This window comes from Eurosta solidaginis, chromosome 5 (genome assembly GCF_040869045.1).
Source record: "Eurosta solidaginis isolate ZX-2024a chromosome 5, ASM4086904v1, whole genome shotgun sequence".
NCBI lineage: Eukaryota > Metazoa > Arthropoda > Insecta > Diptera > Tephritidae > Eurosta > Eurosta solidaginis.
Window position 1 is genome coordinate 148147167 of NC_090323.1, and position 25581 is coordinate 148172747.

Genomic DNA, 25581 nt, shown 5'->3' on the forward strand with positions numbered 1-25581 from the left:
TAGCACAGGAACATTTGAAATGTATGCAGGCAGATGGCTGTTAGGACTTTGGAACAACGCTTACTACTTAGAGGTTACTCTTAAAACGATGGGCTAGGAACAGTTTAGCAAACGCAGGTACGACTCCACCCCTTGCCAGGTGTGGATTTCCTCTAGCCAGCTGTTGCCTTCAAGCACTCAGCAGAATTAATGCCCACTAAGGTCCATCTTCCAATGGTGATTAGAGTGTTTATTGGATACTGTTCGTTGGGACCCTACGCGATGCGGGCCAATTTTCTGAGCAATCCCATCTTATAGGGCAAGAGCCCGTGACTGCCAAACCTTCGTCATTTTATAAAAGCTGAAATTTCGTCTGTGCATACTTCCAACTGAAGCAGGATCGTTGGTCTATTATAAAGTCATAGTGGCTTTAACAGATATCGTGCAAAAATTTTGCAGAAAAATAGACCTTTCTTTCGTCATTTTATAAAGACTGATTTTCATATATGGTCTTCGTCACGATATAAGAAGCCACTAGCCTCATTGCCAGACACTTTCCATAGTGGCTTTGATTAGCCAGACACTTTAAATCCTTCTAAACTTCAAAAAACATCAAATCAATTTTATAATAAAATTCGAATAAAAAATCTTTAAAACAAAAACTTTTGAAATTTTGTTTGCCGTAAAAAACTTTCAGCTTATGAAAAAGTACAGTTTGCATTACAAAAAGTGTCTGGCTGGACAAAGCCAATAATGAAAATGTCTGGCAATGTGGCTAGTTGCTTCTTATATCGTGACGAAGACCATATATGAAAATCAGTCTTTATAAAATGAAAGATCCCTATTTTTCTCAAAATTGTTGCATGATATTTGTTAAAGCCCCTATGACTCAAGTCTTATAATACACCAACTATCCTGCATCAGTTGGAAGTATGCACTGACGAAATTTCAACTTTTATAAAATGACAAAGGTCTGGCAGTCACGGGCTCTTAGACTATTATATATGTAAATCATCAGCAAAGCAAAATGTTAAAATAAAAATTAAAAATTTTTAACTAAATATGCAGCACTTTTTTGTAGGAAAATAAGAACACTTCAAAAAAGGCATGCATGCCTATATATTGACGACAATTGACCTATACATACATACGTACTGCAATATTACTATTTACACACAAATATATATACATATAAGTTACACGCATAGGTACCATAATACGGCACACCCTACGATCACGTTGCTAAGCATGTGACTTATTTAGTTCAACAGAATAAAGTCGCTGACGCGGCACACGCGCAACCATCGATCAGGTCACCTTACATTAGTTATGGGAATCGCACGCTAAGCATTTCCTGTTTACACAAGCGAGCAGTTCTGGGTAAAGCATGGGAACTGCAATGTAAACATTTTAGTTAATCTAAGAAGTTATTTAAGTAAGTTACAACGTATGTTTAGCGCAGTAGTTAATTAGCGTGCAAGTGGCACGAATAAAGAAGTTGTGACGTTAATCTGAAATCGTTCTTTCTTTCTTTTCACAAGTATCGGAGGACAGTGAGTTCCTCCGCACCTTTAATTTTTTTACATCTCCCACGAGACGGGAGATAACTGGCGCCCGAGCTTCGGAATACAGGGTTCGCGTCGCGTGTGTTAAGTGAAAAGTGCAAGAAAAATAGAGAAAATTGAAAATTCCCAATCTAACAGGGAAAAGTGAAAGATAAAAAAAAAAAAAATTTTAAAATTCTCCAATCTAACAGTGAAAAGTGCAAGAAAAAATTGGAAATTCCCCAATCTAACAGGGAAAAGTGAAAGAGAAAGAGAGAAAATTGAAAATTCTCCAATCTAACAGTGAAAAGCGCAAGAAAAATAGAGAAAATTGAAAATTCCCCAATCTAACAGGGAAAAGTGAAAGAGGAAGAGAGAAAATTGAGAATTCTCCAATCTAAACGCGACAAGAATCCTCAAATGAGACATTGGATTGTCATGAACGCCGACGAAATGAAGAAGTCGCTGACTGAAATGAATGGCGCCGTGAACGCCATCCTCTCCCAGCTGTGGAGATTCGAGGAACGCCTCAAAATCGTAGAATCGACGAACGCTGACGAGTCCATACAAGGACTTAGCCAAACCCTAGAGAGACTAGAAAGTAGGGTAGAAGAGGTTCATCGGCAATCTGTCGATAGTGAGGCAACACCAGTAGAAGAGCCTCTTGTGACTCCTCAGACGGAGGAGGACCTCAAAGAAATAGCAAGGTTACCAGATTGTGTGAAAGAACTTCAAGTGTTTGATGGATCTCGGGAGCACTATACCTCCTGGATCTATAGTGTAGAGCAGGTTTTAAGTGATTATAAGCCCGTTCGGCAAAAGCCAATATATAGGGCAATTTTAAGGCACATAAGATGCAAGATTAGGGGAGCGGCAGATGCCGCCTTGGTGTCTCACAATATTTTAGATTCGGATTGGAAGAAAATCAAGGAGATTCTCTCCTTGCATTATGCGGACGTTAGGGATATCGAAACCCTTGATCAGCAACTTACCCTCATGACCCAGGGGCGGCAAAAGTTGTCCGAATTCTATGCCCAAATAAACAAACAATTGTCACTCATGATAAATACAATAAGCACTGATAAATATGTGCACACAGAAACGGTTAAGGCATTGGCCGAGGCACATAGACGAAGAGCCTTGGATGTCTTCATCAGGGGGCTAAACGGCGACTTGCCGACCTTGCTTCTTATGCAGAAGCCAAAATCCTTACCTGAGGCATATTCGTCATGCCTCACGTTCATGAACGTGGATCGGCGAAACGCTATTTACCGCCCCCCACAGGTATTAAACAGAAGTGGCCGAATGTTCGGCGATTCGTACCAAATTCCATCACAGCGTTATTTTCCTCGCGGCAGCACAGACTACTCTGGCACACCGCAGAATCCAGCCCCGAACAATTCAAGGTACAATAATGCAACCCACTCCAATGGGAGCCTTATAGACCGACATCAAAATCAGAGGGGATTCAACTCCCCATACGCCAGGTCAGGGCAAACCAGGAATAGCCACCAATCTGCGCAAAGCTGGCGCAATAACAGTGACCCCCCCACGGCTTTAAGAGCGGATGCCGGTGCATCCTCTCAAACCCGCCAGACAGGAAATTCCAGGTTCTCTAGGTACGAAGGGCCAAGGAAAAGTCAGTTTCCAACAAAATTTTCAAACAACGAAACAAACAAGAAACAAAAATTGTTTCATCTGGTGGCCGTAGACGAAAAGGAGGGAGAAGATGCCTCCAATGAACAAAAAGATTCGACAATTGACCAACTAAATTTTACAATGGGAGCCTCGTGTCCGGCGTACCATATTTAGAGTACGTCACTCAGGGTCAAGGTATATTAGAGTTCTTAGTTGACACCGGCGCAAATAAAAACTACATTAGCGAGCGCGTAGCCTTAAACACTACCCCAGTGGAAAAACCATTCCATGTAATCTCGGCGGGGGGTAGAATCAAAATCGACAAGAAGGTTTGCGGAAACTTTTTTCAGTTTGTTGGTAGGGATCTGCCGACTACATTCTTTGTCCTTCCCGGTCTAGAATCATTTGACGGGATAATAGGGGATGATACTCTCTCAGAAATTAAAGCGGTGTTAGATAGGGAACTCAATACCCTCATCCTTAAACCAGACATCCTTCTGCCTCTTAAGCGAAAGACTGCGCAACAAGTTAACTCCATTAATATAGTCATCCCCCTTGACAACTATGTCACCGAACATACGAAAAGCAAGCTGTATGGAATACTAGAAAAGTACGAAACTTTATTCGGTCCAGTCGACCAATCCACGGAAATTCAAACCAACCTCCAAGCTGAGATAAAAACAGTAACCGAAAACCCCATCTACACCAAAAGCTATCCCTACCCCGTCAATATGCGTGGAGAGGTCGAAAGACAAATTCAAGAACTGCTTTCACAAGGCATCATCCGTCCGTCAAAGAGTCCCTATAACTCCCCCCTATGGATTGTCCCAAAGAAATCCGGCTCGGATGAAGAAAAGAAATACCGGATGGTCATTGATTTTAAAAGGTTAAACGCCGTAACGATTCCCGATACATATCCCATCCCGGACATCAACGGGACTATTGCCAGCCTTGGCGAAGCCAAATATTTTACCACACTGGATTTAACGTCAGGATTCCATCAAATCCCAATGAAAAAGTGTGACATCCCTAAAACGGCATTTTCCACCATGAATGGAAAATATGAATTCCTGCGACTTCCTTTCGGGCTAAAGAATGCGCCCCTATCTTCCAAAGAATGATAGACGATGTCCTCAAAGAATTTATAGGTCGAATTTGTTTTGTATATATCGACGATATAATTATCTTCAGCAAGGACGAGGCCACCCATTTGGAGGACATCGAAACAATTCTTTTTAGACTACTAGACGCGGGACTCAAAGTTAACCTCAAAAAAACACAGTTTTTAAAAAGAAGCGTTGAATTTCTGGGTTATATAATAACCTCCGAAGGAATCCTGCCAGATCCTAAGAAAATAAATTCGATAAAAAATCTGTTGCCACCCTCAAATCTAAAAGCGCTCAAAAGTTTTTTAGGTTTAACTTCTTACTATAGGAAATTTATTCGGGACTACGCCAAAATCGCGAAACCGCTCACTAACCTCACAAGGGGTGAACACGCACAAGTTAAGGCTACGCAGTCCAAAAAAGTGCCAATATCACTAGACAGGGACGCCCTTAGGGCATTCGATGACCTTAAGGAAATGTTGACAACCTCAGAAGTCCTAACACTTCCCAACTTCGAAAAAATCTTTAACTTAACAACAGACGCCTCAGACTACGCTATTGGCGCGGTATTGTCGCAGGACTATGATGGTAGAGACAAGCCAATTGCGTTTATATCGAGAAGCTTAACAACCGCAGAGGAAGGGTACGCTACAAATGAAAAAGAGATGCTCGCCATCGTTTGGGCGTTAGACAATCTGCGAAATTACTTGTATGGTGCCAGGAAAATACGTATATTCACCGACCACCAACCACTAACTTTCTCCCTCAGCAATCGCAACTACAATGCTAAGCTAAAGCGATGGAAAGCCCGGATCGAAGAGTACAATTATGAACTTATCTACAAACCCGGAAAATCTAACGTCGTGGCTTTTAGACGAGAAAGGGCATCTCTCGTCTAAAAACCCAAGTAAACCAATTGACGGATTCAATGCCGCCCACATTCGAGGTCGGTAGTCAGAATGCAACCATGGGATCAGATCCCGATACAGTCCATAGCGCAGAACAGGACAACACAGACCTGATCCCCTTCGTGGAAGTACCACTAAATGTTTTCAGAAACCAAATTGTGTTCGGGGGCAGACTTCAAATCTACGAAGAACCGCACCCTGGACACTCACGCCACTACGTAGGGATAGAAAACATTAGTGAAAACGAACTAATTAGCATCTTGAAAGAAAAACTGAGCCCAAATGTCATCAATGGTATCAAAATACCGGAAGATCAGTTAGGTCTATTACAGAGAGTTTATTTAGACCATTTTACCAACTACAAGGTACGAATAGCGCAAACCCTTGTGGAGGACTTAAGAAATCCAGATAGTGTGTGTGAAGCAATAGCAAAGGAGCACAAGAGGGCTCACCGTAATGCCACGGAGAATAGGAAACAACTTCTTGAGCGTTGCTATTTTCCCAAGATGAGCAGTCAAATTAGGAAATATGTACTGGCTTGTGAGACGTGTAGACTCAGTAAGTACGACAGGCACCCCCATAGGCCAGAATTACAGGCTACACCAATCCCATCACGACCATGCGAGATCCTTCACTTAGATATATTCGAAATTCAAGGGGAAAAATTTTTAAGTTGCATCGATAAATTTTCTAAATTCGCAAAGCTTTTTCACATCAGAAACAAAGGAACCCTGCACCTTAGGCAAAAAATAGTGAAACTTCTGCACTATTTCACCACCCCTAGAATTTTAGTCACTGATAACGAACGCGGATTGATTAGCCCTGTTATACAAAGCTTGTTAGAATCTCTAGGAATTCAGCTTTACCGCACCCCAACTCAGAGGAGCGAGGTGAACGGCCAAATCGAGAGATTTCACTCTACGTTACTTGAAATTTTTAGATGCCTAAAGGCGGAGACTGAAGCCCTCAGGACCAAGGAACTTGTTATCATAGCTGTAGATCGCTATAATAATTCAGTCTACTCGGTAACGAACAAAAGACCAACAGACATATTTTTTAATCGCTCACAAGCCTCCAACTTCCAAGAACTCCTTGACCAGAGCAGAAAAATGAATAGCCAAATTAAAGCACTATTGAGGGAAAAGCTAATGGCTCAGATAAAAAGACACAATAAAAAAAGGATGCTACCGGAGCGTTATGACGAAAATGACGTCATATACGTGAAGGATAAGCAAATAAAGGGGAAGCAAAAACCTCTATACAAGAAAGAAATCGTTTCAAAAGACAATAAAGTTTCAGTCACCACACTTAGTGGGAAAAAAATTCATAAACTCCACATTAAAAATATAAAAAGAAGGGGACAAACTGCCCCCACACAATAAAACAAACAAACATACAAAAAACATGAAAAGAAATCATAAAAGATCTGGCACCAAGAGGGAGTCTATCTAACAAGAGCGGGCTTGTAAGTGGGACAAATCGTGCCGTAGTAGGCTCGTAGTGCCATCGAATTTGACAAATGGCTACACTACTTCCAAACGGGATTCTGGCGATCTCCCCATAGCTGGTTCGAGAAATGTTAACACCTCTGGTCCAGGAGAAAAAAAGAAAAATTTGAGCTTATGCGCCTAATCCGCTAAGCAAATATTTATTTAATTCTCTGCGCCTAATCCGTAGATGAAACAGGAAAAAATTTGAGCTTATGCGCCTAATCCGCTAAGCAAATATTTATTTAATTCTCTGCGCCTAATCCGTAGATGAAAAAGAAAAATTTGAGCTTATGCGCCTAATCCGCTAAGCAAATGAATATTTAATTCAAAAAAAAAAAAAAAAAAAAAAAAAAACCTAAGCTTATGCGCCTAATCCGCTAAGCAGAAATAAAACAAAATTTTTTGTTTTTTTTAACAAAACCAAATAAAAATAAAATTAAAATATTAATCCAATGAAAAAGGATACAAAAAAAAGACAACCAAAATTTTTCACCTTTTAATTTTCCTAATTTTTTGTTCCCTTTTTATTTTTGCAACCCTTTGTAATAACAGTATAAAGCAAAACTTTAAATTTTATTTTAATCTTCCCCACTAATCATAATTTGTAACCCACCGACACATTAACAAATTAACATCGCTAGAAAGGCGAAAATCCTAAACTAAAACAGTAACGCTAGTTTAATGATAATCAATCTAATCTTATGAATTCCGCTTACTAATAATACTTTCCTACTATCAATAACATTTTTTTCTTTTTTATTAAATAGATAACCGTAACTTAGTACTTAGAACATAGCAACTACTAACTACATTAAATTAGAATTAACATCTTGCGTTGCAGATTCCCACTGCTGGCATCAGCCATCAGCGCACTACACATATTCAACTACAAGGCCCCAATAATAACCATCCAGAGCGGGGATGGGTGGATCATAGGGGGCTCATTCAAACTCATACACGTCATCGACCTACAAAAGTACACCACGATGGTGACTCAAATGGATAAATTAGCAAGTAATCTAATCAAACGAACCGACGAGCAACTCTTAGCCCAGCACTACATCAACCAAACACTCGAACGACTCGAAGAGTTGATGGGAAGCACAAGCAAGACTAGAGTCACCCGATCCATTGACTGGATTGGGTCAGCATGGAAATGGCTGGCAGGATCGCCTGACGCAACAGATTGGAATAACATCCTCCACAGCCAAAACCAGATAATAGCGAACAACAACCATCAATATAAGGTCAATAGAAAGCTATTCACAACCACCGAAGAAGTATTGAAACGAATTGAAGAAGTGGTGAACCGCACCAACTACGTAGTAAAAGAAACAGAAGGAATCGAATTCGAGCAAAGCGCACTTCGCAACATTGTCCTCATTCGTGAAGAGGTCAATGAATTTGTGCGAGCATGTCAATTGGCAAAGCGAGGAATTGTTAATACCAACTTGCTAGACATAGACGAAGTGAACCAAATCCTATCCGAAACAGAAACCCTCCCATACCAGAATGTAATTGAGGCAATCGAATATGGCCAACCATCGGTCCTCACAAACGGGACACTTCTACTTTACGTCCTATCGATGCCGAAAGTGACGGCCAGTAAATACAATCTTCTGATTACCCGCGCTGGAATCTACGCTGGTAAACAAGTGGACTTACCGTTCGAGAGAATGCTGGTCAATCAAGAGGAGACATACGGGTTGACGAAGGATTGCTTGGTTATCGGCTCATCCACAGTATGCAGCTCCGAGTCCTTGATTGCGCTGGAAGAAAACAGCTGCCTGCCACGACTCTTAAAAGGTGGGGCTGCTAGTTGTCAATTTATTAGACGAAACGGATCCCGTATAGAGCTGGTAAACGAAAACACCATTTTCATTTCAAACTACCAGGGCATAATAAGGAGCAACAATGCCACAATTACTATTAATGGCACATACGTAATTCAATTCAACAACGAGTCAATCAAGATTGGCGATCAGGAATTTTCCAGCAATGAAGCTGTTACCGCACACGCCCTCCCAGCCGTACTTTCTAACATAAAAAACCATACCATGAAAGTCAACTTGGAGTACATCCACGACATCACAATGGAGAATGTTAAGTATCTAGGCTATGTCAATGAAAAAATCAATTTTTCTATCGTTACAGAAGCTATCTCGATTTGCGCAATAGCCCTTATTGCCGGAACACTGTGGAGATGTTACACAAAGAAACTAGACCTTCCACCGGTTCAAATTCCAACGCATTGGACGGGAAACATTAGCATAAATAGGACCCCCAAAGGCAAATCTGCACCTGAATTTTATCGCTCAGATCCTAGCCTGCCAGTCACAAGCGTCAGTACTAAATCATCACCAGAAGACCGCAATCACTCCTTACAAAATTTCTCCCCCTCACGCTTTTCGACATTTGATCTACGAGACGCAGATCTTTAAAGGGGGAGGAGTTACACGCATAGGTACCATAATACGGCACACCCTACGATCACGTTGCTAAGCATGTGACTTATTTAGTTCAACAGAATAAAGTCGCTGACGCGGCACACGCGCAACCATCGATCAGGTCACCTTACATTAGTTATGGGAATCGCACGCTAAGCATTTCCTGTTTACACAAGCGAGCAGTTCTGGGTAAAGCATGGGAACTGCAATGTAAACATTTTAGTTAATCTAAGAAGTTATTTAAGTAAGTTACAACGTATGTTTAGCGCAGTAGTTAATTAGCGTGCAAGTGGCACGAATAAAGAAGTTGTGACGTTAATCTGAAATCGTTCTTTCTTTCTTTTCACAAGTATCGGAGGACAGTGAGTTCTTCCGCACCTTTAATTTTTTTACATCTCCCACGAGACGGGAGATAACTTATATGTTATTAAGTTTATCTTAGTTATACTTTCCGTTTCTCAAATCTAATTTAAGGAATATTCACCCAATCCATAGACCATTCTACATACATCAACCAACATTGAAGATGCATATTATGTACATACATACATACACAAATGCATATCCATACTTACAACCATATATGCAGTTATTGTTTAACTATGTATATTTGCATCTTAGTAATATGGTTATTCACCCATATAGTGTAAATGAAAGCAAACATGGTCTGGACTCTGGTCAATCGTTCATATCGTCTCTAAGCAAACTCAAAAGGCCACATGTTTGGTCAATATTTGAATTTTCAGAATAACTCAAAGCTACAAACACTTTCACTGCACTTTAATAAATACATTCATACTCGTGTATATGGGGCAAAGTATGATCCAGCGGGCGGCCGCCGTGGTGTGGTGATAGAGTGCTTCGCCTGCCACACCGAAAATTCTGGGTTCAAGCCCCGAGACCAAATTTTTCAAGTAGAAAAACGTTTTTCTAAGTGGGGTCGCCCCTCGGCAGTGATTTGACAGTCACCCCGAGTGTATTTCTGCCATGAAAAGCTTCTCAGTGAAAATTTATCTTCCGTCCCGCCAATTTTGTAGGAGAAATTAAAGGGACCACCACACATTGGAAGAGAAGCTTGGCCTAAAGATTGTACGGAGGTTATCACGCTTGCATATTTATATATTTATATTTATGACCATATACAGAACCGAATGCAATTTATTGATTTCTTCAATTGAATGCATTTTATTAAGTTTTTGTAAAATATTCACTATAAACCTGGGACGCTAGAGCTTTCTATTATAACGTGTGAGAATTTCAAATTAAAGCCGCATGTTTTTCCCAAATTATGTGAACTTTTTCAAAAAATTTTAATTAAATTGTTAAGATTTGGGTTTTTTGAATTGAAAATTTCTTAATCTTCAGAAGTTGGATTTAGGTTTGGTGAAATGAAACATGCAACAAAAACAGTAAAAACAAAGCGCATGTAAACATATGTGTATATTGATAAAAGTACGTGTATTGAATCTGCCCAGTCAAATAGAAGAGAGCAATAACCCTCTCATTCCAAACGGCAAAGGAGACCCCAACTCTCCGTCGTCTCTCCATCCAATGTGTATGCTATACACTGATCGTCTCAAGAGCTAAATGTAAGCCGCAAGTTTAAGTTGGCTGATCACTGCAGTGTATTCCAAGCGGAAGTTGCTGCTATTAAGGATGCGGTGCACGAAATGCTATTCAGAGCTACTACGGTTAGGGAATTTAATATCTACTCTGTTAGCCAAGCGGCTATCAAGACCTTGAGTTCAACTACACTATACACGGAACTTTATCGTTGCTATGCAACGACTCTCTAAGTAGCTACAGCTACGTCACCATTAATTTATTATATGTGGCATCGCAACGGAACTTCATGTTGTCCAATTCAGCTTCTCCTATCAGGGCAGCTACCACCTAACCTAACCTAATAAAGTTTAACATGCGTAGAAATAAAACGCTTCGAACCACGCTGGCAACTTCTTGAGATGGCAACTCCTTTTAAATATGAAAAGAGTCTAGAAACAAATTCTCAAAAGGGCAAGAGGCAAAGGAGGAGGACCGTCAGAGCGACTGTGCGTTTACGGAGAGGGCACTTCATAAGTGATGTAATAAAAACAGCTATTGATGCGCTAAAGAAAGCCGGGTAAAGCGGATCGCAAGCACGGAAGTGTTTATTGTTCTCGTTGAATATCTAAAATGCTTATAACTCAGTCAGGTGAGAAGACATGTTGGGGACATTAAAGCGCTCTTTCAGAACATCGAAAATCTGCTTTGTATCAGAGAAACCGGTATCCAAGGTACGAAACAACCCACGTCCAATAAAAGATGAATATATTAGGCGGAGCTAGACTGGGCTATAGCGTGATCTCTGAAATGTTACTTATAACCGTCTATTGCACTAGATTTGTCAGGAAACGCCTTTCTCACTGCTGTCACAGCTTACTGCAAAATATAGAGATGGATTCCCGATCATGGTCTTCAGCTGGTAAAAGCAAAAACGGGGATCGTGATCTTCACAAATACATATGTGGAAACGCATTATCACTGTGACGACTGTTGAGAGCGAATAGAGAGAAAGACCGAGCACAACGAAATATATTCAAGAAGCCAATGAAATGGACGTGCAACTATGGAGAATGTGAGTCGATAAGCGGCAAAAATTACGTGCCATCGGTGGTGTAGAGGTGTGATCCTCGTCTACTGGGTTCAAGACCAGTGAAGCGCAACATCGAAATCTTCAGTAAAAAGGTTTTTTTTTCAGATAGAAAAAAGGACTTTAAGCGGCTTCACGCCTTAGAAGTAGTTTGGCAATCACCCCGACGGTATTTCTGCCATTCTTCTGCTAGGGAGTGACGTTCGGAGTTGGTACCGTTCCACTAATTTGTCGGATAAATAAAACAGCAGCTAGAAGCAAAGTGGAGGTGAAGCTCTTTGTAAATTTCCCCGGAATTATGTTGTGCCCTGCATTTTTTTAAAGCTGCTCACATCTTCTTCAGATTCTATGTTCTTAAAGGCGGTGAAGATTTGGATAGTCGCAATGAAATACAGGAAGTACCGTAGCACTCTCACTATGGTCGAATGCAGAGGAATTGTTCCGAGTTATCCCAGGGCAGCAGGAAACTCTCAGCGGATATGTGAGACACATACTTCGCATCAAACAATAAATTTAGTTCTTTGCTTTTTAGCATAAAAGTAGCTAAATATCTTATGTAGTGCACATGAACGCGATCCCAGGAACAGAAAATGATGTGAAATGTGAAGGATAGGTTCTAGTGGATAATATGTAGCCCTTGAAAGCGCTGCGCAAACGCAATTGGCCTTAAAGCTTCCAGCTGGTTCATAAAATATTTTTTCTTTCCACGAAACCTAAAAAATGTACCTGTAATCGCAGGACATTACAAAATATTTGCACATTTAATCCCGACTCTTTATTGATGACGGCCGCCGTGGTGTGCTGATATCGTTCTCCGCCTACCACACCGAGTGTCCTGTGTGCAACTCCCGCCCACAGCAACATCCAAAATTAAAAAAAAAAAAAGTTTTTTCAATTCAGCAGACAAAAGTTTTTCTAAGCGGGATCGCCCTTCGGCAGTGATTTGGCAAATACTCCGAGTGTATATTTATGCCATGAAAAGCTTCACAGATGCCGTTCGGAATAGGCATAAAACATGTAGGTCGCGTCTCAACAATTTGTAGGAAACACTACAAGGAGCACGACCCAAATTGAGAGAGAAGCTGGGCCTACATCTCATCGGAGGTAAATCGCGCCAGGTATTAGTTTTTTCTTTTATGTATTGATAACATCAAAACTACGAATCAAGTTACCATTTGAATGGACGATGTGCTAAATAAGTGTAATCCAAGTACATAGGTTTCACATTCCACTAAAGATACAATAAAAAATGTTACATAAGCGCATCGGTACCCATATTTTTAGGTGGTATGAATATGTTTGCGTGTAATTGTTGCTTTATAATAAAACAATGCAGCTATTTCGAGCGGATTAGGGCGGATTAGAATATACACGCAGCTAGTATGCCTATCGTAAAAGGTGACTAAAACACCCAAATGATTCAATGGGTCTCGAGCGAAATTGATAGCCTTTCCAACAGAGTTTTCAACTTTGTCAACCTTACCTACCCGTGGCGAACTCTGTTTATTCATCAGCCGAGGTTCTGATGACCCTGAGCTCCTCACGGAACAAGGAAATGGCCTAGAATGTTAAATGTGATCATACTAAATTGTTCCCGAGATGGTCGGTCTTGTAGCTTAGTGGTGCTTTTTACCTGAACGTGGCGCAATTATACCCGGCCACTAAAATCGATTACACACCCCAAAACGTCCGATGAGTGTATTTATCGATACAACAACAACAACATGGCTTAACCTAATAATGAAGAATTGTTTTACAAAATTTTTTTATAAATAAGCGAATTATAATTTTATTTTATTTGTTTGTATAGTCGTATATATAAGTAGTTATAAAAAAATATAGTTTTTTTTTAAGTTTCTGGATGTAAGTAAAATGCTTTCAATTTACTTTACAAAAAATGTATACACATTAATGTGGTGATTATAGTAAGACCAAACTGCTTCAGATTGACATTATAATTAGGTTAATAATAGTTTAGTTAGAATGAGCTAGTTTATCCAAACAGGGAGCATACTCAAAGTAGTCATTATTTTACTAACATACATTTTCTTTAATTTATAAAATAAAAACAGTGTTGTTGTTTTCAAGTTATACACCTTTTTTAAAAACTTAAAATAACTAAAAATATTTTTATTATTGAATGTGTGTCTATAATATGACATATGTATGTATACTTATATATTGATTTCGTCAATTAATTTGGGGATAAAAATGTTGTTATCCATCAAAATCGATATTCCTTTTGAAATGGAATTACCACAGATATATTTTACTGTGTAAACCTATAGTTTAAATTTAAATAATCAAAAAACTATTAGGACAACCCATGAAAGCCCGCATATACCTCGGAAGATCTCGTAAACCATGTAAGCCTGGCAAACTTTTATGGAAATATGCTTCATTTGCAAGTTTTAAATGATAACGAGGCAGATACGAGCTTGAGTGAGTTGCGCTATCAATCATTCTTCTTTAAAACTTAATGTTAATACTATACAGTGACGGACAAAAGTCTACATACACCCACTACTTCCGCTGGATTGAAAGACTAAGAATTTGTCTGAAAAATGTGTTAAAAGAGTTTTATTTGAAACCTTTTTCTAATCATAATAAACCCAAAAAATCTAAACCTTAACATAAAATAACGAAGTTATGCGAATAAAACGTAAAAACAACGTTAACAAACGTCTACATACAGTACATAAATAACCTGTTTAGTATAAACAGCTACACATAACACTAAATAATATTGTTTTTTTTTTAGTATTTTGTGGGCGCACCGTTAGCTTGAAACTGTCGTGCCATTGAGACTACTAAATTTGTAAACTCTGCAGGTGTTATACTGTTCTAAGCTTCCATGACGCTTTCTTTCAGAACAACGGCACTAGAAACCTGCTGTTTCCTAATTTTCGTTCAAAAATTTAATCAGAGCTTTAGGGGTGTATTTAATTGGCTTGGAGCATAGCAAAGCAGCCAATTCATAATAATATGTGTCATGTGTTTTGGATCCTCATCCTTCTGTAAGATCCAGCCTACACCGAGCTCCAATGTATACACCGATGGTTTTTAAATATCTTCTAATAGAGATATGTATATAAAGCGATCCCAATTACCCCCAATAAATGTAATTCTACCAACTCAAGACACCGCTACAGCTCAACTCAATATAAGCAAATCAACAAAGAAGTTACGGTTAGTACAGCACAGCATATTGGAATGTAAGCTAGGTAACTGGTGCTGTATGTACACTTTTGTCAAGGCTGATTATGATTTTTTTCGTCACAACCTAGTTGTTTTATATTCAAGGACCAATTTTTTGAGGTAAAACGATTAGAACAAGTGTAAAGCAAAATTGCATGTTCACATTTTTCCGCGATGTGTTTGTCTTTTCTAAACAACGAAAGTAGGGGCTGTATGTCGACTTTTGCCCATCATTGCATGTAAAATATTGTCGTATTATTAAACCCAACATCTTTTCTTCTCGAAAATTATAATAGCTAAAATGACCTTACATAGTAACATTAAAATATCATACATATAACAGCCAGTATTGTTAATTAACTTAAATTGTTTGTTAGACATATTTCTCTGATAAAAGGAGAGTGCATTTGAAAAACGGAATAGATACGTATACATAATCGAACAATTATTAGAAAATTTTACATTATTTATAATAATAAACCTATGTTTTTTTTTACATGTATATACATATGCACTTGAACTTTCATTTTTTTAGTTGCAAATGTAGATGTATATACATGTAAACAAAGACATGGCCAATATTTGGTTTGAGGTTTTGACCATACAAGTTAGTTGTGTGACATATTTGAAACGCCTTTGGCAACAAATGACCAGCGGGTTTGTTTAAGGCAGTTCCGGTTGTCAGTTATTTTGACCTAATAAATACCTAGAATATGTGCAATTCCCTATTTTTATTTGAAGTGAAAAGTATCCTAACATTTCTTATGAATTATCGTGCAGATTTTTAAATGTGAAATATGAATACATCGAAACCCTCTAAGGGTTCGAAGCAGACTCATTGCATTTTGATATGGGATTATTCAATTGCATACAAATTTGTTTACTTAGATACAGCCACGTGCATACATTTGATTGTTTTGAGTCAAAAAGGAATGTGTCTCAAATATATATTTACTATTACGTAAAAATTAACCAGTATATTATATTCCTACTAACATTACATAAATCTACGAATTATTGGCTGTTATGATGTGATTACTCTAAAAGCGATTACTAAATTCATTCGCTTTTTGATTAATCGAAAAACGGATTAGCCAGAAATTTTCATTTGTGATTCATTCGTTTTTGATCAATCGAAAAACGGACTAGTCCAGAAATTTTCATTTGTAATTAATCAATAAATAGAAATATTCGATTAACTGTGTAATTAAAAATGCTGTTAATCAAAATGTTTAGTAAGCAATAAATCGCACAGCCCTATCTATGATTGTATGAGTCTTAGTTTAAATAAAGTAAAATAAAATAAAAATATTTGATTTCTCTTAATAAAAAGAAAGAATATTCGACAAGGTGCATTCAATAGTATCTGAAGATGACTGCAGAATGAAGTCGAAATATGGACAATAATAAAAAGTGAGAAATATGAAAACAATTTGTGTTTTCATTTCATATATTTAGTTTAGTCTAGATCTTAATAGTTCGTAAAACAAAAAAGAAAATCTAAAAAAATTTTTCAATTCTCTAAATTTAAGCCAAATATCAAACCCACCATCAATCTGGTGTTTGAGGTATAAAATTTAAGTTAAACTCAAACTTTTGTTTTTTGATTTTTTTGAATAAGCTTTAGTACACAAAAATTTAGCCAAACATAAGCGCCGTATCAAATCATTTAACAATCTCTCTTCATTAATCCCGCTGCGTTCGGATTTTGAACTTCTTTTTGGGCAAAGGTATTGAAATTTAGTTTATGCTTTATATGGTCCTTTTTAATTCAAAGACTGTCCCCATTATGCTATTTTACTCTAGTTATTGAGATAAATGATAAATTAAAAAAAAACAAAATGGCCTAACGTGCAGTGTGTTTGGTATCTGAGTTTTATCACAGCGACTGTAATTTCACAGTAAACCGCAGTGACATCTTCGAAAAAACCATTGGTATACTTTTATACTATTTTCACACAGACGGCTTATTGAATAATAAAGGCAATTTTCTACATTAAGACGCTTATTGAGCTCAATCTTCCCTACAAAATTCGAAGCTATTATTATTTCATTAGTAGCTAATCGAATGCCTAATGAAGTCAAAATGACAATGCAACTCTGTTGGCAGCGTTCCGCTCCCGTTTCCGCTTCATAGTTTTTGGTGTGTTCAGTGCTTAAAAATATCATTTGTCAAAGCAAAAGTCATTGTCTCCATGGCGGAACGATACAAGGTGGCCGCATCGAACAGCTGATTATAACCTTTTTTATTTGATTTGATACATCAACTACCGGCGCAGTACGATTTTGACATTTGCCCATCGAATTTACAAGTACATGGAATTTTTTTCTTTGTAGGTATGTCACCATACTCCCACCTTGTATCGTTCCGCAATGATTGTCTGTCTCATCCTTCATACTAATCGAGAAGTTACTTCTGTGTGAAAGCAAAAAATTTACGATTTCATTAGTAGGTGAAATGAGATCATTAAGTTTCTGTGTGAAAACAGTATTACGCCATCTGTCTCTCGTTGGCAATTAACCAATAACAGCAATCACAAACCCAATCATAAAACCACAGCTTTGTCAATTTGTCACAGCTTTGGTGTGTGATGATAGTGTAACTTAGTAGCACTATATCGCAGTTAGTTGCAGTTGCGGGCGTTTAAGTAGCCGGTTACGGCGGCCACCGTGGAGTGATGGTAGCGTGCTCCGCCTACCACACCGTATGCCCTGGGTTCGCACCCCGGAAAAAGCAACATCAAAATTTTAGAAATAAAGTTTTTAAATTAGAAGAAAATTTTTCTAAGCGGGTTCGCCCCTCGGCAGTGTTTGGCAAGCGCTCCGGGTGTATTTCTGCCATGAAAAGCTCTCAGTGAAAACTCATCTGCCTTGCAGATGCCGTTCGGAGTCGGCATAAAACATGTAGGTCCCGTCCAGCCAATTTGTAGGGAAAATCAAGAAGAGCACGACGCAAATTGGAAGAGAAGCTCGGCCTTAGATCTCTTCGGAGGTTATCGCGCCTTACATTTATTTTTTTTTTTTTTTTTACCAAAAAGTTTACTGCGACATTTATCCAGTATAGTATATAGGTTATAATTGGGCTTGTGATTGCGTTTATTAGAAATAGTGATTGTAACCGTGGTTAAGATCATATTACTTTCCTATAACTGTTCAATCGTCGTCAAAGAGCAATTTTTCTTTTTGTTTACGTTCCCTTTTTACGTTCTTTATAGAAAGATTTCTTGCGAAAGCACCTTTAGTGAAATTCTTCGGCGAATTCTCTGTGCGAATTCTCCCTTAATTACGTCTTTGTTTCGCAATGTATTTTACCCCTTTTCATTTTTACTAAAAGCCACCTAAGGAGAATATTGCAAACTTAAAATTACCATTGCAAAAACATTTGACGAAAGAACTCAGTTTGTTGTTTGAACTATATGGGTTTAGGTCTCTCCTCCATAGCATATTTGCCCCGGTTTCGGAGAATTACTCTCAAACTGTTCCACAGTATTCCCATAGTAAATATTTTATATCGTTAACTGCTTAGATGTATTAGCTATACCCCGGAAATGTGATGTCTGAATAAGCAACTATATAGGACCTATATCTGCCGGTAAACGGATTTTGATAATTTGCAAGATTATTGAAGATAATCTTAAACTAAAAGCATGTTAAGAATTTAAGGAAATTTTTTAAAATTTCAACTTAACTTTATTTCCCTCACATCAACATCTAAAGTATGTCTGAAAAAAGTTGTGGTGGTATTCATTAAAAAAGCAAGCGGAAATATTTATCATAACTGTGCCCATATTTTCAACTCAAACACAGTCTAATCATCGCATTAGCATACCATACAGCAGCAAAAGCGCCGCCACCACCCGTGCTAGTCAATCGAGCCGATTCGGGTGCGCAAAACCAGCGCCACCGCCAACAACACCACCACTTCCACCACCCGCAATATTACCGCCAATAACTTTCTCAATGAATTCATCCCATAGCAATTGCCACTTTTCCAATGCCAATTGTTTCAGTTCCCTGCTCAATGAGCTATACTGCAACGAATTGATGGCGAGTTTCTTAAGCAAACGTAAATCGGCATGAGCAGAAGCGATACCTAAAAACGCTATATAGAAATCGTGTGTGAGTGGTGTAGCACGCCAAAAGGATGGATCATCCGATGAGATTACCACCGTATAATTATCAGCAAAAAAATGCGAACATGGATGATTACGAAAATCGGCTACCAATTGTAATATCTGATTTGATATAGGATTAACTTCAATGGGTATGTTACGCTCCTTCACAGTTTGCAAAACGAGGGGGTGTTTAGTGAGCGCAAAACCATGTCCAATACGCTTAGTGCCAAGTAGCACAGCATCAATAAGATTTTCGTCTACTGTGGAACCATACCAATCTGTTTCACCAGCATGAAAATAGAAGTCAATATCATCGGGCATTTTTAAAAGTTGTGGTATGAATTTCTTAAGCGGACGACCGAGCTCCTCTTGACCAACCAAATCAAAACCGGCTAGGAAAGTGGGGTATTTGGCCTGAAAGGAGTATTATTTTTAGTAATACAAACATTATTTTTATTAATAATAATTTAGTGCAAAACAAATCTTACCTTTATTTCAGTGCAAATCTTGATGTATTCGGGGACTGTGGACTCATCACAATCTCTTAAGGGGGCATAGATCAATTTTGAGCCAATAAAGTCTGGATAGTCTTTCATAAATTTAGTCAAGGTCTCATTATATACGCGTACGGTATGCATTGTAGTGTACTTATTACCGTCCATATCGTATAACTGCAAATTAATATGAAATAATAATATAAGCAAAAATTCAAAACAAATGAAAATTCGTATATAAGTAACAGTAACAATAAAAGCAACAGTAAGTGTAACAGTATCAGTAACGGTAACAGTAATAGTAAGGGTAACAGTAACAGTACCAGTAACAGCAACGAGATTATGATAACGGGATTCAAGAGGAGGCGCAATATATAGCTTCTCCAACCCAATTGTCAAACTCACCTTCGAGCGGCGAATTCTGTTTCACTAACAGACGAGGCTCTGGCGGCGGAGGTGGGGAGGGAGGAATGGCCCGAAGTTTTAATGTGGCCATATAAATCGTTCCCGAGATGGTCGGGCCAGCACCTTAATGGTGCTGTGTTACCGGAGCGTACCGGATCTGTATCCGGCAAAGGACCGTCACATCGATAACATTCCCCAAAGCCTTCGGGGAGTAACCTTACGCTACGACAACAACAACAACAGATTATGATAACGTTAACAATACGGAAATTATATCGAAATAGGCCAAGTATTTCTCAAAACAAATCGGAAGTTTTTCTGAAATATTTCTACATTTATCCCAAAATACATGCAAAGGCGATCGGGAGGCAGTCCTGAAATGTTACAGAAAATAATCCGAAATTATCCTGAAACAGTTTCGAAATGGTACAGAAAACGCTACCGAAAATATCACGAATTGGTTCAGAAATAGTTCTGACATGATTCTTCAACCAATCCCGAAACGGACCCGAAATATTATTTCCCGAATGCATATGGGGAGGTGAAGGCTCCTTCACTTTTCCTAAATTAATAAGTTTTTGGAATCTTTGATACATTTACCGTTAACAAGAGGCGTGGGGCTCGCTCCTTTTTTTCAAAAAAATATAGCCACTACATATCATTTAAAACCTTTCAGCCGTCTGAACATCCAATTATCAAATTTTACGTAGGCCCACTCAACTACTTAACTTATTATCAAACCTCGCCCTTTCTTACTCAACCTACTTACCGTTGGTAATGTGCTGCGAAATTCTACATATTGCACATTATCAGCACGAAACTCTTTCAAAGCTTCATAATAATAGTCAGCCCACACTGGTGCATACGTGATAAGTCCTTCAAGCAATATGAAAATAGACATAAATTCATTCCAAGCTGCATTATTATCCGAAAATTTGTCTTTGGGATACATCGAAAAACGTGCACGCAAATAGTCATCAACTGCCGTAGCACCATGACGATCACGCATCTCTGCCACCAAAGTCCATGAACACTGCATATGAGGAATTTCGTACTTTGGCTGTGTTCTCGAGAAATACATTCCTACAGCCTCCAAGCCACCGCTACGCTCACAAGCCCACAAATTATCACGATAAGTTAATTCAATTAAAAATTCTGTCCTAGCCAAAGCTATGTCATGCGAATGTAAAACGGCTCCCTTCGGCATGGCTTGTAGATAAGCAAATAACGGCGTCTTCGCGATGTCATCCAAGACTTTGAAAAAATGCTGTGATGGCTTGAAGAGATGTGGTGTTGTAATACCCTCTTCATATTCGTAAGTTTTTGCGGCCATAATAATTTGATTGGCAAGCAATTCTCGTGAGTTCAATTCAAGTTCAGCACCCAGTCCTTTAGACTTCTCATAGAGGAAGAATGTACTACGTTTGGCATCGTAAGCGTCGGGTGTGGGGCGTGCTGTATGCGTGTAGTTGCTATCGATTTCGCGTACGTATGCGGCAAGTTGGGATGCGGCCAATTGACTCCGCTTGTGTGTGTGCGCTGATGCTATGGTTATTAAGAGATAAATGGTGAATGAGAAACGCACACAATGGAACATATTGACGCTAGTTGTCGTATGGAAAACTTTGTGAATGTGAAGTAACGCGTGCGATCACCTCCACCACTGGTAACTGAATCAATACGGAAGCTCTCACATTGATTTATTTGTTGGCAATATTAAACTGTAAGTACATAAATAAATTTTTGCTCATAAATTGAGATTCAATTTGATTATAGCTTATAGGGTATTGAAACTCTTTCAAGTAATATTACTCGTGTAGTTATAATATAGTGCTTTTCAGCAATAATCGCTTAAATCAGAAAATCTAGTTTTCATAAAATTTAAATCTTAATTTCAACTCATATTTAGTCAAGTAGGGAAATGATAACCGCAGGCTTTATTTCCTAATCCAAGCAGGTGTTATATCTTTTTTTTAATTTCTTACAATTTATTCATTTGATTTTATTTGAATATATTTGTTTTATTTTATTTTATACTATTTCATTTTTTTATTTTACACATGGTTCAATTATATGGTTGGCTCATCTGTAAAGGAACAAATTATGTCTGTTCAAATTGTCATAATCTGTGTATTGGTGTTGGTGCGACTGGTATGGAATGGAAACATAAAACTTGGCAGTTTTTGTATGTGTAAGAAAATGTTGCCAATGTGTTGGTTTCATTTTGAGTTTGCCATCTCCTTTTGACAATCTCATCGACCATGCAATGAAATAAATAAGATCAGCTGATGAGATGAGCCAACCATATAATTGAACCATGATTTTACATATTGAAATTTTTTTATTTTCTTTTCTAATTTCAAATTTGATTTTATTTTATTATATTTTTTTTATTAAATTTTTTTTTTATTGAATTCAATTTAATTTTTTCGCCCTAAGCTCCACTTTGGGCTATACATTATACGGTTGTATACAACAAGACATATAAAGGTATATTAATAATAATCTCTAAATTACATATCACTGTCTAAAAACGAAGGAACAATACATTTTTTTGATAGATATACTGCCTTTTGAATAACTAGAAGCTTATCTTCTAATGGTAGTTTTTCCAGGGTCCTTATAAGGGTTTGGGTACCATACCTGCTGACGAAATGATTATTGGCTTTATGTTTACTTTATCATTGCCATAAATACTTCATTTCCTGAGCAAGTCCAATGTACTTTCTTTTCTTTTCTGTGTGCACATCTTTCATTATACCTTTCATGAACATGAAATGGTATATTAACTTCGGTCCGATATTTGTAACGTTGAGAAATATAGAAGATAGACTCACCATTAAGTATACCGAATTGATCAGGGCGACGAACTGAGTTGATATAGCCATGTCCGTCCGTCTGTCTGTTTGAACGCAAACTAGTCCCTCAAATTTTGAGATACCTCAATGAAATTTGGTACAAGGATGTATTTTTGTATTATATTAGACATTTTCGGATCCGGTAGGATCGGACTACTATAACATATATCTCCCATACAACCGATCGTTCAAATAAGACGATTTTGGTCATTCCTGCCGCAATTTAGAATTTATAAACGTGAAACTCGGTGATATATATTCTACTATATCATAGAAGATATCCTGAAAAAATCACTTTGATCGATTTTTGGCCATTTCTCCCTTAATTTCGAAAGTATAGACGTGAAACTCGGTGATATATATTTTAATATATCATAGAAGATTTCCTGTAAAAATCATTCCGATCGGAGCTATATATAATATATATCCCATACAACCGATCCTTCATATAAGGGGGTTTTTGCCATTTTTATACTCAGTTGAGCAGAGCTCACAGAGTATATTAACTTTGATTGGATAACGGTTGGTTGTACAGGTATAAAGGAATCGAGATAGATATAGACTTCCATATATGAAAATCATCAGTATCGAAAAAAAATTTGATTGAGCCATGTCCGTCCGTCCGTCCGTCCGTCTGCCCGTTAACACGATAACTTGAGTAAATTTTGAGGTATCTTGATGAAATTCATTTTGTAGATTCCTGGGCACTCATCTCAGATTGCTATTTAAAATGAACGATATCGGACTATAACCACGCCCACTTTTTCGATCTCGAAAATTTCGAAAAACCGAAAAAATGCGATAATTCATTGCCAAAGGCGGTTAAAGCGATGAAACTTGGTAGATGGGTTGACGTTATGACGCAGAATAGAAAATTAGTAAGATTTGGACAACGGGCGTGGCACCGCCCACTTTTACAAGAAGGTAATTAAAAAGTTTTGCAAGCTATAATTTGGCAGTCGTTGACGTTATCATGATGAAATTTGGCAGGAACGTTACTACTATTACTGTATATGTGCTAAATAAAAATTAGCAAAATTGGATGAAGAACACGCCCACTTTTTAAAAAAAATTTTATTTTAATTCAAATTTTAACAAAAAATTTAATATCTTTACTGTATATAAGTAAATTAAGTCAAAATTCAACTCCAGTAATGATATGATGCAACAAAATACAAAAATAAAAGAAACTTTCAAAATGGGCGTGGCTCCGCCCATTTTCATTTAGTTTGTCTAGAATACTTTTAATGCCATAAGTCGAACAAAAATTTACCAATCCTTCTCAAATTTGGTAGGGGCATAGATTCTATGACGGTAACTGTTCTCTGTGAAAATGGGAGAAATCGGTGAAAGCCACGCCCAGTTTTTATACACAGACCACCGTCTGTCCTTCCGCTCGGCCGTTAACACAATAACTTCAGCAAAAACCGATATATCTTTACTAAACTTAGCCCACGTACTTATCTGAACTCACTTTATGTTGGTATAAAAAATGGCCGAAATCCGATCATAACCACGCCCACTTTATCGATATCGAAAATTACGAAAAATGAAAAAAATGCCATAATTCTATACCAAATACGAAAAAAGGGATGAAACATGGTAACTGGATTGGTTTATTGACGCAAAATATAACTTTGGAAAAAACTTTGTAAAATGGGTGTGACACCTACCATATTAAGTAGAAGAAAATGAAAAAGTTCTACAAGGCGAAATCAACAGCCCTTGGAATCTTGGCAGGAATACTGTTAGTGGTATTGCATATATAAATAAATTAGCAGTACCCGACAGATGATTTTCTGGATCACCTGGTCCACATTTTGGTCGATATCGCGAGAACGCCTTCACATATACATCTAAGGGCCACCGCTTTTAAAACCCTCATTAATACCTTTAATTTGATATCCATATCGTATCATTCTAGAGTCGCCCCTGGCCCACCCTAATGGCGATATCTCGAAAAGGCGTCCACCTATAGACCTAATGCCCACTCCCTCTTAAAATGCTCAGTAACACCTTTCGTTTGATACCCATATCGTACAAACATTCTAGAGTCACCCCTGGCCTACCCTAATGGCGATATCTCGAAAAGGCGTCCACCTATAGACCTAATGCCCACTCCCTCTTAAAATGCTCAGTAACACCTTTCGTTTGATACCCATATCGTACAAACACATTCTAGAGTCACCCCTGGCCCACCCTAATGACGATATCTCGAAAAGGCGTCCACCTATAGACCTCATGCCCACTCCCTCTTAAAATGCTTAGTAACACCTTTCGTTTGATACCCATATCGTACAAACATTCTAGAGTCAAACATTCTTGGTTCACCTTTATGGCGATATCTCGAAAAGGCGTCCACCTATAGAACTAAGGATTTCTCCCTTTTAAAATACTCATTACCATCTTTCATTTGATACCCATATCATACAAACACATTCTAGAATCACCCCTGGCCCACCCTAATGGCGACATTTCGAAAAGGCGTCCACCTATAGACCTAATGCCCACTCCCTCTTAAAATGCTCAGTAACACTTTTCGTTTGATACCCATATCGTACAAACATTTTAGAGTCACCCCTGGCCCACCCTAATGCCGATATCTCGAAAAGGCGTCCACCTATAGACCTAATGCCCACTCCCTCTTAAAATGCTCAGTAACACCTTTCATTTGATTCCCATATCGTACAAACACATTCTAGAGACACCCCTGGTCCACCTTTATGGCGAAATCTCGAAACGGCGTCCACCTATGGAACTAAGGATC

General features: G+C 38.2%; 1 protein-coding gene across 3 annotated transcripts in view; it reads right to left on the reverse strand.

Moving 5' to 3' along the window:
- Positions 1 to 13526: 13526 nt before the first annotated feature.
- LOC137253779 (adenosine deaminase 2-like) overlaps positions 13527 to 25581 on the reverse strand; it is an 89253-nt gene continuing 77198 nt past the window's right edge. For 2 of the 3 annotated variants that reach the window (XM_067791225.1, XM_067791226.1), the window contains 3 exons: positions 20726 to 21677; positions 19546 to 19728; positions 13527 to 19471 (listed from right to left, as the gene is read on the reverse strand). In XM_067791225.1, coding sequence (XP_067647326.1) covers positions 18809 to 19471; positions 19546 to 19728; positions 20726 to 21553 — 1674 coding nt within the window. In that variant the 5' untranslated portion in view covers positions 21554 to 21677 and the 3' untranslated portion in view covers positions 13527 to 18808. The remainder of the gene's footprint in view (positions 19472 to 19545; positions 19729 to 20725; positions 21678 to 25581) is intronic. The other variant, XM_067791227.1, reaches the window with a different exon arrangement.